Consider the following 17644-nt stretch of genomic DNA (forward strand, 5'->3'; position numbering starts at 1 on the left):
TAAAGTGGTGAAAGTTTTTAATTGCTCAGCTTTGTTGCTGGTGCTCTTTGCTTTTCCAACTGAGGGGTTGCCAACCTGCATCTGCAGTAGGTGATACACTGACTAGCAATAAGATCCTCATACAACCCCACTTCAAATAATCCAAATTATCCCTGTAGTATACGGTGTTGAAAATGTTTTAAAAATGTGATCTTCTCTTGTTCTCTTCAGGTGACCCCTACCCTCTCCAGCTCATCCCCACAACAATGGCTGCTGCCGCTGCTGCCACACCAGGCCTGGGACCCCTACAACTCCAGGTAAGTCTACAATATCTACATATGATTTCACATGAGCAGATTTAGGGACCAAAACAACAACCAGAAGTCTTATCAATTTACACTTGGGTAGTCTTATTGGGAATGAATCCCCTAACCCTGACAGTGTTCTCATCACATACTGCCTGCTGAGCTATACGAGGCTACAAACACAACCACGGAAGGGGAGTTACACAGCTGTCACTTTCAGCTAAAACCTGGACAGTGAAGTGATCCCAAAACACGATCATGAGCTGACCTCAAAAATCACACAGAACTGACAACTGTAACCCAAGCCCCCTGGCTTTGTCCTGCGAAAGGAAGTACAAGACAGAAATATTCAGATTGACCGCCAAAGATCATCTGTGGAGGATGCTGAAGAGATTTCAGTCTGCTTAACAGCACAGAGGTGTCTTTATATGCAATTTTATTTGAAGGGTTTCATCATGATCAAAATGATGAGTACATTTTATTCTATCTTTCCCTAGGCGTTACCTTCTCGACTTTCTAGTGATGGAGTACAAATTTCCGTTTCATGTCTGTGAAACATAATCTTCTTCATGTAGAAACAAGTGGGAAACACATTTGTTGATATAAAACCCTGCTGTACACTTACAAAAAACCCGTCAGCATCTCGAGCCAAGTCTTTTTTTTTATGTCAGAAAATCACCCTATGTGCTGATGTTTTCTGCTTAAACTGTGACTCAAAGTGCTCAAATGACTAAATGTAATTTGAATTTGTAAGCTACAGTTGGTAACTTAAACTATACTATAAAAATAATGTTTTGTTGTATTTGCTAAAACTGGTGCTATATTAAGACAGTAGTACATGACACAGATAATAGGTGAAAAAATGAGATTCCTCTGGCTCCTCCTAATGCCTGAATGAAATAACCATAATCAGAGTCGGCTTTATACCCAAAATGTTGGTACTGACAACTTGAGAATGAGACTCAACAATCTTTCACAAAACTCGCAAAAGGCCTAAATAGAGTTGCTGTTTGGTTGTCTGTTCTGAGCTACTGTGGAAACATGGCAGCCTCTGTACACATAAACGGCTCATTCTGAGGTAACGAAAACACAGTTCTTATTTTCATGTAATTATACCCTAATGTGACATATACTGAATATTACATTAAATTCCTGTCATATTCTGCAAAAAAAAAATCACCGTATATCTTGCACACAGGACTTTTGTTTCATTAGAGGCCATAATAAGCCAGCCACATCCATGCAGTGCAAGACAGAAGAAAGAAACAGGGCAGGGTCCTGTTCTCCAGCAATTCAAAGAGGCTGAGCTTTGCAAAGTAAAGCTACAAGCCAGATGCATTTAACTTTATAGCCTAAACTCTGTTTTGTTGTGATCTGTGTGATAAAAAACGTCAGAGATGTATAATTTGATTGGATGCTAGAAGCTTTTGGACCGTTTTGAGCAATCAAATTTAAGGGGTCAGCCAGAATGTACATTGTAATTTGAAGGAAAAGGTCTGCTCCTTTGCTCTGCGACTAAGTCATAAATTGAGAGGCCAAACAGTGAATAAGCAAGAAAGCAGAAAGCGATGACAGAGAGACAAAACCACAGAGAGATAAAACAGTAAGAAAAAATGACTCAACATCTGTTATCCCACTTATAAGGAGGATGAGTCTGACTTTGGTCCTTTTCCTGTCTGCATATTTAGAATAAGTGGCCTATCGCTTGGTAATCCTGACCCCCCTGACCACCGCTCCACACACACACGACAAGACCGCACATACTTCCACTCAGATCCACGTGGGCTTTGGGGCCCCCTCTCCCAGGGGTTAAGAGCCTGCGCGGGCGTCCCCCCAGTCGCCTGTCTGAAACACATTAACCTCCAGCGCTGGATTCGGCCTCAGTGCATGCTGCACTTGCCCCTTATGTCTCCTTGACACACATTATCATAAAATGTGACACACACATGAATATCTGAGAGAAACAGCTGCATTGACACACCTCGTCTTTTTCACTTACTGTTCGCACACTTAGGGGATGATGGGAAAATATGGGTTAAAGGTTAGGCAGAGTGTGTGTAATACATTTGCACCTGTCAGCCAAACGTGCTGCCCCATATGCTAGACACTACAGGGAGAAGAGAATAGCTGTGTAATTCTGTCATGGAGAACGGACCCCGCTGTCCTGACTGATTTCATTATTACTCGTGTGTGTGTGTGTGTGTGTGTGTGTGTGTGTGTGTGTGTGTGTGTGTGAGAGAGCACATTTGTGTGTTTAGCCTGAGAATAATGTCCTCTGCGGTGTTATCACTGTTTCAATCTAGCCGTCCATATGTTCGACTGCGTTCAGACTCACTCAATCTCCAGTTGAATGGCTTTGTCCACCTTGCAATTGGATTTTTTTTGTTGTTTTTTACCAGCAGGGAGGGGTGAGAGGACACAACAAGTGCAAAAAAACATCTCACTACCAGATTTCGTTCTTACAATCCTCCCAGAAAAAAAAAATACACACACACACACACACACACACACACACACACACACACACACACACACACACACACACAAACACACACACACACACACACAAACACAGTGGCACATTGAGATTAAGCCTTGTCAGAAAGGAACGGATTTGCCAGGGCTAACACAAGTTACAGATGTCTCAATGTGGATGGATTTCCTTTGGGATCGTCTGCGCACCCTCATTTGATAAGGAGGTGTTTCTGTTGCTGAGACGAGACATGACAGTTAGCTCGGGCCTCGGGTCGCCACGGCAACACATTGGTTTTGTCAGAGAGGACACAGGTGAACCCACTTAGCTGAGACACACACACACAAATAGAGAGAGAAAATGAAAGATTTTCAGATAGGGTGCACAATGAACTTCCCCATTCAAGAGTGCATGGAAACATGCTGACAGACACTTGAACTATACACACACACACACACACACACACAGTCATTACAGTGTACAGTGTAATTTCCTGTACACTAATGTTTCCTCACATATGCTACATCATGCATTTCTTTCTATACACCTATGAAATTGCACTATTTTGCATTGTTGACTTTTCTAGAACTACATAAAACACATAGTTCACATCCAATATATCATTTATCTTTGTATCCAATGGGTTTAAAAATGTGTTCTAATGTGACAATGCGTTTCTAATTTCAGTCGTGACCTTTGGAGCCTCAGTACTGTCAACAGTTCAATAGACTCACTTGGAAAACTGGCACAGTGGTACTATATATGCAGGCCAAACTGTGCACACACCTTCATACACACCTGCTGATAACATTAAAGCTCTATTATGTAACATTTCTGCTTAATGTTCAAAATGTTTAAAAACACAAGACATATGCAACACATTTTTTTGAGTTGCATACTTGCATTGTGTCTCCAACAATGGTCAAATGCAGTGAAATCTGGAATTTATTTAAGGCAACGGTGCATTTCCTACCAGCCCCTAGTTGCTGTAACTTCTGGGAAACAACAGGATACATCAAAGGAAGGAAGTCAGTGAACATTACTAAACATAACATGAATAAAACTTTAACACATTACCTCATCCAATCAACATGATTCTTCTTGTGTCATGTCAAAGGGATTTTCGATTTTTAATTCCACACTATTTCATGGCATCATCAAACTATGCCTTTTAAACAGTTTTATTACCCGGATTTCCTGTAATACTGTAAAACAAAACTGGACAAACAGGATTAAAGGGCCACTATGGCAATGACTATCAATCTCGTTTTATAGGTCAAAAGGCCTAGAAACACTCAATCCTACATTTCCCATAATGCAGCTCAACAACATAATCTGTTCAAGCTCCCTTGATTGGTACATACTCGTGTTTTTTTAAACTCCATGACTCAATTTGTGGCACAAAAATCTGAAAACTCCAAGCCCATGCAGAAATAACCTGGTGACATCACCAGAAACTACAAGAACAGCCATATCTGTAGTTTAAAGTGAATATATTTGAAGTTCATGTATAAAACAGACATAAAGGAAGAAATCAGGGAAGAACAATAGCTTTTTCCCTGATTACACAATGTAAAAACTGTATCCATAGAAAGAAGACTGCGGAAAAAAATGAAAAGTGCTGCTTTGAGTTAAGTGCAGTTCTTAGAAATATGTATTAATCTTTCAATGATTTTAAAGCTCTTTCTATGTTTAAAACATCCTCCATAGAAATCAGCAGAGTAGCACTTATAGTCAATGGGAGCTTAATACTGAATCCTCCACAGAGCATTTTCAAGGCAACAGAGGCTTTGGACTGTACAAGTTTGGCATTTAGCATCTTAATCTGGGGGGATGAGTGTGACATTGTGCATTAGAGCATGTTAATCTGGCTCCCTATTGACCCTTGATATCATTGATATTATCCATATCACATAAATGGACTGAGAAGGATAGACAGAGAGTTGAAAAATAAAAAGAAAAATGCACTTATCTGCCAAAGAGAGAGAGATCGGCAGTAAAGGTGAAAAGGTGGAGGTACGAGAGAGGTATTTAGAAGGATGATCATTTAAAAGGATAAACAGAGAGAAAAGAGAGATGAGGGGGGTGGAGGTAAGTGGAGGAGAAAAGTGTGGATGTGTGTGAGAGATTAAATGTGTGTGTGTGTGTGTGTGTGTGTGTGTGTGTGTGTGTGTGTGTGTGTGTGTGTGTGTGTGTGTGTGTGGCGTGGTATAAAGAGGGTCAATGGCGTGGGTCAGGCATCATATGGAGAGGCAGATGTTGGAACATATTGTCCTGGATTACCGCACTGTACACCGGAGAGATGGACGGACGAACAACGGACAGGCGGTTAGAGGGAGGGAGGGGAAAAAAAGAGGAGAAAAAAGAGACGGGGACAGATGACAGAAGGTAAATGAGAAATCAATCGAGCAACTCGTTTCTCCAACAAAACCTTATCTGGAAAAGAGAAAGAGTGTAGCAAAGCATTTTCTCGGATGTGAGAATTGCCTCACTGTTCATATCGTCCTCTTGGCCCTAAAGGCTTGTTGGAGTTACAGGGAAATGCCATTTTGTGATAGCGGCATGGAATCAATGAGAAATCAATAGGCAGCAGAGATAGGTGATTGTAGTTAGGAAAATTGTGCCTTACCACTTCCCAAACACATAATGAGTAAAGGAAAAGGGGTTTTAAAAGTATAAGTCTTCATAATCCCTTCTGATTATTGGTGTACAAGCCTATAATTACATTATTGATTTGTCCAAAATCACGTCAGGGTACTAAAATGGCAAACTTTGAACTATCACTTTTTCATAATTGTATATAACTATAAATAATTAAAAAAAAAAACAACACAAATACAACAAAATATAAGTATATATTAAACCTGTATAAAGAAAGTGGATCAGTTATACACAGAATGCTGCTCAGCAATAAGAACTGGCTGCTTGCCCAGGGCAAGTTAAAATGCCATGTTGTGCTAATAAATATAGCAACTTACTTTGCTGACTGGGCAAGTGGTAAAAAAAAGAATTAAACTATTTTGATTTCTTTCTTTTAGGTATTATCTAATTGTTCATTAAAATATTTTTTTATTACCCAAAAAGGGATAAAATGCTGTTTTCAGCCTCTTAAAGATAGAAATTTGCCTGCTTTTCCTCCTTTATTACATCAAACTGAATATCTTAAGGTTTTAGACTGAGAAAACGAGACATTGAAAGACAATATCTTGAACTTCAAAGCCAGGATGGATATTTTCCACTGTTTTTTTTTTTTAGCATTTTATAGATGTTGCAGCCCTAGATTAAACATGACAACAACTTTAGTCTTTGTTGTTATATTATAACTACTAATAAACAAAACATTTTGTACAGGAGGAGTAAAAAATTATCTCAAGCAAGTACATTTCTGACCCACTTGCCCAACCAAACAGGTGAAAATATTGATGTAGACCAGTATAGCTATGATAGACCAATATTAGTCAAAGGACATATCGGTCAGACTCTAATATTAAGTTATAGCACTTACTTACTTACATAGCACTATAAGTAAAGTGCAACAAACTTTTCTGAGCACAAAGAGAAAATGACAAAAATACTTGACATGTTTGTTGTCATTCCAGATTTTATGTTGTTTGTTTGTCCTTGAGGCTGTGCCCATAAAGGTATAAGAAAAGCATTGTAATCATTTTATTTTAACTTGACCACTGTGTTCATCTTTCTGTGTGGGTTGTTTTTACTTTCTTTGTTGCATAGTTCAATCACAAATGCAATTCAATCACTAAAATGAGAATAAAAGCTCAAGAGAGACAAATCGAAAGAGAGGCTGATAAAATGTAAAGAAAGAGAAGTCGACAATCAGTCCACACTTTGCTACTTTTCTGTTTTTTATCTTTCAGTGCCAAAACAACCTGAAAAAAACACAGTCAGACAGACAGGAAGTCAGTCAGACAGATGGACAAGAATCCATTAAGATCTATACAATAGTCCTCGGTGTCCATTTAAACAATAGAGCTCAGACTGCTCTGAAGCGCTGCTAACTCTGACAACAAAGACCAGGCGAGCTGGTAATCTGACTAAAGCTGCAGATTATTGACCAAGACTCACACACACACACACACACACACACACACACACACACACACACACACACACACACACACACACACACACAGACACTCAGACACACACAGAGATCCCCCCACACTAAGATGACAGGACCAAGAGAATAGACACAGCCTGGTGTGTATATGAGTACACACACACACACACACACATACACACACACACAGTGTCAATAGCACTAATACCAAACAATCGGCCCCATATCTTCACTCAGAGGAACACCAATAGTCACACATCACCTTTTCACCTCTTGTCAATAGAGCTCAGGCTGGACATGCTTACACACACACAAACACACACACACACACGATGGGGGTGTCTTGTGACAAGTACACGCTGACCACTAGACATACTCACGTGCACACACACACAAAAACACAAAAATACATGCAGATATGTCTAGCACTGGTCTCACATTCAAGGATTAGGGGACAGAAAGAGTGGGGAGCACTCACACACACACATACACACACACACAGAGTCAGCTCAGTGTGTACGCCTGGCTAGTGAGTGACATTTCAAATTCCTTAGTCTTATCCTGCAACTACGATTGCATCCCCCCTTACAAACACACACACACACACTTATTGTGTTGCTCTGTGTGTGTGTGTGTGTGTGTGTGTGTGTGTGTTCGCTCCTCCGGTCACCCCAGGGGGCTTTGCGCTGTCACTTCCTGTTTGTTGACATGCATGTCGTTGTGGCGACGCTCTGGGCGCGCTCCACAGTGCCTCTGCCCTCTGTACTGTGTGTATGTGTGTTTGTGTGTGTGTGTGAGCATGTGTGTGTATGTCATTGCACGCCGGCCCATTGAGCAGGCTTTGAGTGACGGGAGCTGGCCTTGTAATGGAACTCAATTCACTCCGCAAATAAAGAGGCCTTTGAACCACTGGTCCGAATATGGCAGGACACACACACGCACACACACACACACGCGCAGACATACACACGCACAAACACATACACACCGCCTGTGGTCCACTCGCTAGGGGGTTTGGCTGGTAGGGAAGGGAGGAGGGGGTGAGGGGTGTTCATGCTCGGCTGCATCACCCCCCTCCTCCTCCTCCTCCTCCTCACCCTCTCTTCCAGGAGCCACAGTGCAGCTAATTGAAGAGAAATGAGCGAGCGGAGGCTGATCTGATCTCAGCGAGCTGGTCCTCCGCGCGGCCTTCATGTAGCTCGCCAGAGCATGACCGATCTCCCGCTGATTTCCACATCAGCAGCAGCACACCCGTCTACTGTATGCGCCTCAATTATCATTGTTCCCCTCGGTGTCTGTAACAGCAACAGATGCTGTAAGTCAGAGGAACGGAGTTTCTTTCCAAAAACAAAGACATAAACCTAAACTGAGTCTGATTTCAATGGAGATGTTCACTCCTGTTAAAGGAGCACCGTGTGAGATTTTTGCATTCAAAAATGATCTAGTCCAAATAGAAAGTTGGAACCATAGACAGTATATTATATATGTTTGATCCCTTTTCAACGCTACTTCAATGAGTTTTTAACTGGTTATGAAACTGTCTCAATTTATTACTAATGCCTCTATATGACCTTCATAAACAACAAGACGATCCTTGAGAAGACTGGCTGTTTCTGTTAAGTTATTCTTAATGTCTGCCACCAGGTCTGCCAGTTCTGTATCAGTTTTCATATACAATCTATGGTTGAAGCAAAATGTGTCTCGCCCGGCTCCTCAGAAGGTTGCCTGCAGATTGCAGAGATGCTGAAGCTATACAAGCGCAAGACGAGTGCAATATTATACTTTGACAGTGACTGTTTATAACTGTCAGTTGTCTGTCAATGTAAAGCTAAAACAAATGCCCATTGCTCTGAAAATAAACACTATGGAGTTTGAGCTCAGTGACTACTTGTTGTACTGCCTGCCAGACTCCATTAACATTTTGCTCAGTTTAACCTTTATAAACATCCACTCCTTTTAAAAGATTAGTAATGATTTCTTCCGAGCCATAAACAGACACTTACTCATTCAGCGAACATTTGCTATTAATTTAAACTCTAATAAACGCAAAAGAGGCCAACAAAAGCAGACGTTCTGGACCAGAATGGAAATTTCAAAAGAGAACTTTCTGGCTGGCGTTGTTGTCAGACAAGCCAGTGTTTCAAGTGAGCATTTCCTTAATCTCTGATGACATATCATGGAGATTTTATGATTCAGTATAGTCAGTATATTGCATATTTCTCCAACGTGTGAAGCTGTGTAACTGTCCATAACATAAGCATCCAGCCTCTGAAAGTGTTTGTCAGGGATGAAGTTACAGCATCCGAGTTAGATTTTATGCCTCAGTACAGTTTATCTATTTGGAATTGCAGGTTTTAAGAGAAAAGTTTGTGAATTCAATAAAAGAGTATTGTACCAGAAAACATCGCTGTTGGACAGTGAATATTGTTGTTGCCACATGTGAGTGACAGTCAGGCGGAGATTATTTCAAATTCAAATATGAGTTTCTTCCAAATAGTACTTCTTTGTGCGAGTGTTTGTGCGCTGCCAGTTTGAACGTCTCATTTTTTTCCCCCATGTTTGTATAAAAAGAGATAAATGTCTTTATTTAAGATAGCAGAGGAGAGTCAGAGCTAATGTGGCTGTCAAGAGAGATAGAGAGAGGTACAAACAGACAGAGAGAGAGAGAGATAGCAGTGACAGCATCTCTTCCTTGTCCATTTGCATAAACCAGCCTTTGTTTGACGCCGGTGGCCGGCAGCCAAGCACCAACAGAAGGACGGAAGTTAAACTCAAAAAAAAAAAAAAGGATGGTCGTCTTCCAGAAAAATCTTCCACCAGAAATAAATAATAACAATTATAACTATTCAAAAAAAAAAAAAACAACACATCAGTTACTTCTCGCTAAACAAGCGTTCTGTTGCTCTTCAGAGGAGGGAATAACAATTCTGAGAAAACAAAAACAGCGTCTTGGAGATTTGTATTAGCCGACATGAAAGTAATTGAGCTTCGCAGGATGATTTTTGAGGAGGAAGATAGGAAGAAAAGAAGTGTTTATGAATACTGAAGCTCCTTCCAAGTTGTGAATATTATGCTGTGTCTGTTGCTGTGGAAATACTGGCCAGAGACTGTTTTGTGTGATACAATGGTATTGCATAAATATTCCCGAGTATGTTCACACCATAGCAGCTCAAGCCATAATGCTTTTATTTAATTGGAAAATTAATTAAATACATAAATAAGAATAGGGAAACCCTGTTTTTGTGTTTCCCGCGGCAGATATTGAATCAATTTATCTTTATTTCCGCCTATTTTATAGCGTTTCTGTGTGTTTTTGCGTCTTATTCAGTACACTAAAAACATTGCAGGGGCACAAGACACTTCTGGCATGTCCCATCTGGCATGTAAGCTTCACAAATTCTCTCTTTCTTTTCCTTCTCCATCATCACTTTTTTTCACCTTGAGCGAGAGCTGGGCTCTCCGGCGTGACCTCGATAGCCTGAATGTTTTCCCTTTCTCCCACGATGCACCTGGAGGGGACATGGCCATCTCTGGGCCTGTCAGAGAGGCTGTTAGCGCTTCTCCCATGGGGTGAGGGAGGGGGTTGACAGTGGAGATGTCCCTCTCTATCTCTCTCTGTCACACAAACAGGGGCTGGGCCACTAATGGCCTCTTCTTCCAGAGCTTTTTAGCCGCCGCCGTCTTCTTTTTTGTTTGTGCGCTCTCGAGTATTCATTTATTCATGTCGCCCTTTTCTTCTCCTTTTTTTCTCCCCCTCCTCCTCCCCTCTCTTTTCCCCCTCTTCTTCTCTTCTTACTGCCCCTCTTCCCACCCCCCCAATTCAACTCTTCTTGGCTGTCTCTCTGTCTGTCTACCTGTCTCTCTGACCTTGCAGCAGTTGTACGCAGCTCAGCTGGCGGCCATGCAGGTGTCCCCGGGGGCCAAACAGCACGGAGGAAGCATGCCGCCACAAGCCAACCTGGGCACACACTCCCCACCCACCAACACACACTCACAGAGCGACAAGGGCCGCAGCTCCCCGCCATCAAATAAGACCAAGGTAAGGGAAAAAAGGTCTCTGGAAGTGTGTGTGCATGTGTGTGTTTAATACTAGAAATGGCCAGTGGATTTGGGGATTAGAGATTTTTCCCACAAGGTTGGGGGCCAACATTTTTACAGATTTTAAAATTACCCACATAAAATATAATACACAAGTACATTGAAGAAATAGTGTAGATTATTTGGGAGTGGGGCTGTATTAGGTACTTATTGATAGTCAGTTTATTACCTATAGTAGATGGCGGTCGATACGCCACAATTTGGGGAAGCAGCAGGAGTACAAATGTAGTGCTGCCTCAGACTGTGGCGAATATTTACCTTGTAAAACTTCAGTTTCCTGTCTAATGCTGAGGTAAAGCAGTGAAAATATTCTAAATGTAATCTACAGTTAAAGTGATACTGATTTTTTTTAGGTAGACCTTTTTTGAGTGGCTAAAATACAAATAAATACAATAAAATACTTGTATACTTTGTGGCTGACCTTGTCCACAACAGTACATTTCATACATTGCATAGCTTCCATGCTGGTACTCCTCTCTGCTTCTCTGCGTGCTGACCAGCAACTACTGTAGCTAATTCTCTGACTAACAAGTACTTAATACAACCTCATATCAAATAATCTGAACTATCCCTTTAAGTCTTATTTTCTTAAAAATCTGTATATTCACCTGTTTCAAAATTTGTTACAAGTATTTTATTCGTATTTTATTTTATTCTAGTGTAGCAATCTGCTTTGTTGTTTTTACTTTAAGATAAAGACACTACTGTCTTACAAATTCTGGAAACAAATGGATGTCTATTGAAGGGAAATTTAAAAGAAATTCTTTCACTTCTCTGAATTAAAGAGTTTTTTCCCAGACATGACTTAAGCTTTCTAGTGTATACACTTTGGCCTCTCTAGTGTTACAACAGTGGCTGATGGAGTGAATGTCTGCCTGGATGAGATTGTGTTTCACTGCAGTGCATGAACTGTTTGAAGGCTGAACTGCATCCCAAATCTTGTCCTTTTTTATTTTTCAATCAAGCAAGTGTCCTCTTGAGCAGCGGTCAGCTCCTCATACTAATGCATGCCTCGGTATAAACCTGGTCCCTGTCAACACTCGCAGTCAACTCTGCAAATCAAACATCCTAACTTTATCACCAGCCTCCAGCTGCTGTACGGTCGCCATGGATTTGAGGATGTACTGGTGTTTGTGCCGTTTTCTCGGCTGGCTGCACAATAGGGGCGAGGGGGAAGCCTTGTGTCCATCCGAGTGGAATTCTATGAATATCTGGTCAGCCGTTGGGACCCTGACCACCTTCCTGCAACACACACACACACACACACACACACAGAACCCCCCTACCATCCTCTGTCCACCCTAGGACCCCCCACAAGTGTAGTGGTCAGTCACAAATCAACACACACACAGACACTGACACACACATGGGATCAGACTCACACAGTTTGACAATCTGATTTGGGCTAATCCCTCATTTTATGACGTAAATCAAAGTTTCCCAACTTCTTTTACTCATTTATCTTTCCTTTTCTTTTCTCTCATTCTTTCTCATTCACTTTCCTTCTTCTTCTCCGCTCTTCCTTTTCTTTTTCCCTTCCTTTTCTTTTCTTTTCTTTTCTTTTCTTTTTTTTCCTTTGCATCCCTTCCCTTTCCCTTTTTCCTTTCCTTGCCTTTCCTTTCCTTTCCTTTCCTTCTTCTGTTCTCCTCTCATCTTCTCTTTGTCCCGTCCTTCTCCACTTTCTTCTTAACCTACACCAACTCCTGTGTCCACAGACACACACACACACACACACACACACACACACACTGGACTCTGGCTCATGGCACAGATTAAAGCTTACGGTTGACCCCAGAGCTTGCACCCCTGCTTCCCTGTCCATCAACCCCTCACACACTCACACACACACACACACACACACACACACACACACACACACACACACACACACACACACTCCTACCATCCCACCCCAGCGACACACTCTCCGTCCGTCTTATTACCATATATATGGAGTTGGGCTGACAGGCGAGTGCTGCGGCCTGTGGTGGAGGGGAAGTGGGGAGCCATAATGGCCTCCCCAGTCCAGCAGGAGTTGCAAAGTGGGGAGTGGACCCTCATGGTACGCGACAGGCCCCATGGAGCCACACTGACCAATTGATCGCTCCGCTGTGTCGGCGTTACTTCCCACATGCACTTGCAGAGAAAAACTTTAGATAAGTACTCTGTGACATTTTACATATGTTTGTCTTTTTCTTAGTTTTTCTTTTTCTTTTCTCTCAGCTTCCATCAATCTGTGTCTGCTCTTCCTTTTGATTTCTTTCATTCAGGCTGACCACTGCAGCGCTCTCACTCATTCTTTTTCTCTTTCTCTGTGTCTCTGGGTGAGTGACATGTATATTTCAGAGGTGTGCTCCCCCTGTGGGCTCTATCTCAGGTCTCTAGTCATTTAGAGACGTGCTGTCTGCCTCTGCTCACAGCTGTTTGGACTCAGGCACACACCGCTTAAGTGCTTTACCCTCGGGTGAGACACGGACACACACTCGCACACACACACACACACACACACATACACACACACAGGTGTTGAAGAGGACACCATGCCAACTAGAAACCATGCCGCCCCTTTACACACACACAAGCACAAATCACTGCAGCATACATGCAGCTTTCTTATACGCAAGAATGGATGCTTAGATGTAGGCAGGCATGCATACAGACTCATACAATAGTGTGGCTCAAATTATGCACCATATGTAGCCCATTCGTTGACACGCATCTCACACACGCAGTGGCCAAAAGTAACTAAGTACATTTACTCAAGCATTGTACCCAGTATTTCCATGTTATGTGACTTTACACTTCTACTCCACTGCATTTCAGAGAGAAGAGTCTATTTATTTCACATTATTTTAAATAAACTGCTTTCATGTTAATAGATCAGTAATAACAACCAGCTATATGTAAAATGTAGCCACCTGTCCAGTTCTTACTTCAAACAAATTGGGGGCATCATATCACCAGAAAGTTGGGGTGTCCACCCATATTGTATGAAACAAGAAAATGCTCAGTACCCGTAGGGTTTTCTTTCTTTCAGCAAACAGCTATTTACATATTAACACAGTCAGTAACATTATACAATCAGCTACCTTTGCAAACTATGACTAAATAAGCCAAGATTTACATTAACATTTACTTACCAGTCTACATGAAATCTTCATCAAACATCAAACTTCACCAAGAGCGATCTCCAGTCGTGGAAAGCAACACCAACCCTTGTGTTAGCTCTTGTTTCCTTAATTTCTGTCACTTCTTTCTTTCAAACTGAGTCACTATCACCTCTTGAGGTACACAGTTGTATTACAGGAAAGGACAGGCCAGGGTTAGCTGGTCAGCGGGCTAATCTCAGATATTTCTATAACACAATACGTAGACGTCTAATCTCTTATTTCATCACATGCTGCGGATAATGTTATCTGTTTTTTTTAGTGTTTTAAACTAAAATTCTTACATATAGCTCCTTTTAGCTCCTTCTTACATATAGCTTCCTTGCTGCAGAGTATATTTATGGTCATAATATTACTTGTTAGCATATAGGGAAACAACTGAAATGGAGAAAATATAAAAAGTCAAACTCAACAACATCTGGCATATAATGATAAAGTTGCAATATTACCAGTCTCAGATGCTGCAGTTTTTTGAGGACAAATGTCAAAATAATTACAATATGATGTTTTTTTGGTGATGTTTTTTTATTAATTTTTCGAAACAATCCTTTTGCCATATAAACTTTGTACACATTAACAATCTGCTCAGATTGCAGTGTATCATTATCTTAGCCTAGTACAAATGGAAGTATTATCATTTCAGGGTTTACTTGCTGCATTTAGAATTGACATCACATTAAAAAAAAGTCTGCAATTCAGAGTGTATTAGAATTACATAAATAATTATTTCAATCTACTGCAGTGTAATGAGTATTAACAAAGATGGTGTTGAGCCAACAAGCCTCCAAAAATAAACAAAAAAACACAATCAGTCTAGACTGTCAAGGTAAAGTCACGTCTACTCAACTGTTTTCTCCAAATACAAATAAGTAGAAAATGTGAAGTGCATTTCCGCACTTGAGGAGCTTTGAGTTTGAATCAGTGCCACAAAGTGTAAAGAAACGGTGTCATATCTGCCTCTCCTGTGTCGTCTGCTGTCGGAGAGAATTAGACGTGACAATATAATTAATATCCAAACAGTCACTTAGAGCTGGAAGGAAAAGGAGCAAACAGGGACAGGAGGAAAGACAGACATGAAAGGAGAGAGGCACATGTAAAGGTCTTGACATGGGCATGGTAGCACACACAAACACACACACACGGAGAGAAACCTGTCCAGGATAAACGGTAGTGGCACACACACTTGTCCTGTTAATTGAACCGTCAGCTCCCGTGATAAGATGCAGAACCCTGATGTCGTTCGCACATGTCAGCATCCTCAGAAGTGAAATACAGCCCACACACATTCAAACACACACGCACACTAACACACACGCACTCTCTCTCCCCTCCTGCTTCCTCTGCGTCCCTCTGGCTCTCGTCGTCACTCTGCATGTTTTGGGTCTCAAAGCTGGAGACTGTTTCATCAGCCAAGAGAGACACAAAAGCAATTGTATTAATTCAAGATTCCAAGAGGCTTTAGAGGCCTCACACATACGCACGCACACACACACACACACACACACACACACACACACACACATACACACACACACACACTCTGTCATGAGATTTAGAGCTTGTTGAACAATGTCTCATAGTGACACACACAACACACACACACATAAACAAGTCGGTCCAAGCCTCTCAGCTCCACTGTCTCAACTAATTCCTCCACACTGGCATAATGCAGGTTGGCCACCTTCCCACCATAGGATTTGGCTTGGCGCGGAGGGGAGACTCCCCCATCCACTGTACAAGAGGCGGAGGCATTATCTATTTGTAATAAATATTCAAACGCGTTCCCAGCCAAAGCCCACCATAATATGGGTCAGGATTGAGAAGATCCCGCTCAGTTTTTCTCTCCTCCTTTCTCTCCTCTTCTTCTCCGGCCCATTGTCTCACTGAAGGCATCTTTGGGGGTCCTCCGTCTTTTTAGAAAGACCCCCCTAATGAAGGACAATCCGGTTAGGCCTCATCGCACACGCACGCAGGCACACACGCGCAAAAGTGGTGATCACATACACACACACACACACACACACACACACACATAGACACGTCGTACACATGTTGGGGCTTAATTGGAAAGGCTTAATTGAGTTGTGAGGGGCTCATAAGGCTTAGTACGACTCAAGGAGTGGGAATCAGGGAAAGTCGGCCTTAATGAGTGGATATACCACACACACACACACACACACACACACACACACACGTACAGTACTTGCTCTCTTTTTGGATCTCACTGTATGCTGGATTCTGCTCCGCCTAAGCAGCAATTAGACTAATGACCAGAAAATAAAGAAAAATAATGTCTTTATTCTGTGGTTTAAATTTAGCTACAATACTGTAGGGCCACACCTGTAAGAAATAAAGTTAAGTTCCCTTTAATTCAGTTTTATAAAATGCACTCTTAGGAACAATCACTATTTTACTGTACACTGTAAAATAGTGATAAACTATTTAACTTAAAGTTAGTGTCCAGGCTGTTGCCTGAATTTGAAAAGACAAGTAGAGTTAATTTTGTAATGATTCAAGTCAAATAAACTTTTCTTGTCAAATAATATATTAATTTAGTTGTACTTGAGAGAACATGTTCAATATGCTTAAGTTATTAACAGCCAATATGCTGGTCATATTTGTTTAAAAATTATTTTAAACAGTGAGTGGAATTGTTTGTTTATAAGTTCTCCAAGTTTTCTAGTCAAATAAACTTGACATTAACTTAGTTGTGCTTGAGAAAATTTCTTAATTAAGCTTAAGATATTAACAGCTAATATGATGATGTTGTTTCTTTAAAAACTTAATTTAATGTTTTGATTGAACTATGTACAGTACATTCATTCAGCTCATCATTTCAATTCAAAAGACTTCAAGAACTCATGTTTAGAAGTTCAATAGTTTTCTCAAAATAAATACTAGAAATGTTGAGTTGAATAAATACAACTTGGATATTTACATTAAGTTAATGAGAAAAGATGACTCCACTAAATTCTTGTATGTTTTCCAGTGTAATAGAACAAAATAATCTAAAATAATCTTCCAAACCTCTCCAACACTTTAGCTGTGCATCTTCAGTGACAGGCCCATGTTGTGTCTGCCTTTTAATTGCGGAGTTTTAATTACACAGAGTGGTCTGTGTGCATCTGGCCCCTCGGCGATCTAATTCCTCCCTTCCTGTCATGTGACCCTCTGAGGCTCCTCCTGATTGGATTAGGTCATCGGCAGGGGTGGTGTTGCCATGACAATTAACGTGATAACAGCCCCGGGTGTTGTGTGGTGGTCCATATGCGGATTGATTTAGGGAGCTGCTGTCTGTTACCTGTGTTGAGGTTATCACTGTCTGCAGACGTCCTTTGATTGAGATGAATGACTGAATGTAATGTTACAGACAGATTAATACCCTCATAAGTCCTGTTTGGCATCGTAATACTTCACTGTAGGAGTACTGCTGGTATCAACAACATCAACAACTACTTCAGAAGTTATTGATTGGTTGCTGGGGTCGTGAGTGTGTGTGTGTCCGCTGTTCCCTCCACACACTCCCTTGTTCACAGCCATGAAG

General features: G+C 41.3%; 1 protein-coding gene across 10 annotated transcripts in view; it reads left to right on the top strand.

Annotated features, from left to right (window-relative positions):
* Positions 1 to 17644, top strand: part of sox5 (SRY-box transcription factor 5) — a 115547-nt gene that overhangs the window by 79139 nt on the left and 18764 nt on the right. For all 10 annotated transcript variants that reach the window (XM_084711372.1, XM_084711373.1, XM_084711374.1 and 7 more), the window contains 2 exons: positions 211 to 296; positions 10710 to 10874. In XM_084711372.1, coding sequence (XP_084567498.1) covers positions 211 to 296; positions 10710 to 10874 — 251 coding nt within the window. The remainder of the gene's footprint in view (positions 1 to 210; positions 297 to 10709; positions 10875 to 17644) is intronic.

The sequence above is a fragment of the Lutjanus erythropterus genome, chromosome 22 (genome assembly GCF_056507025.1).
Source record: "Lutjanus erythropterus isolate fLutEry1 chromosome 22, fLutEry1.hap2, whole genome shotgun sequence".
Lineage (NCBI taxonomy): Eukaryota > Metazoa > Chordata > Actinopteri > Lutjaniformes > Lutjanidae > Lutjanus > Lutjanus erythropterus.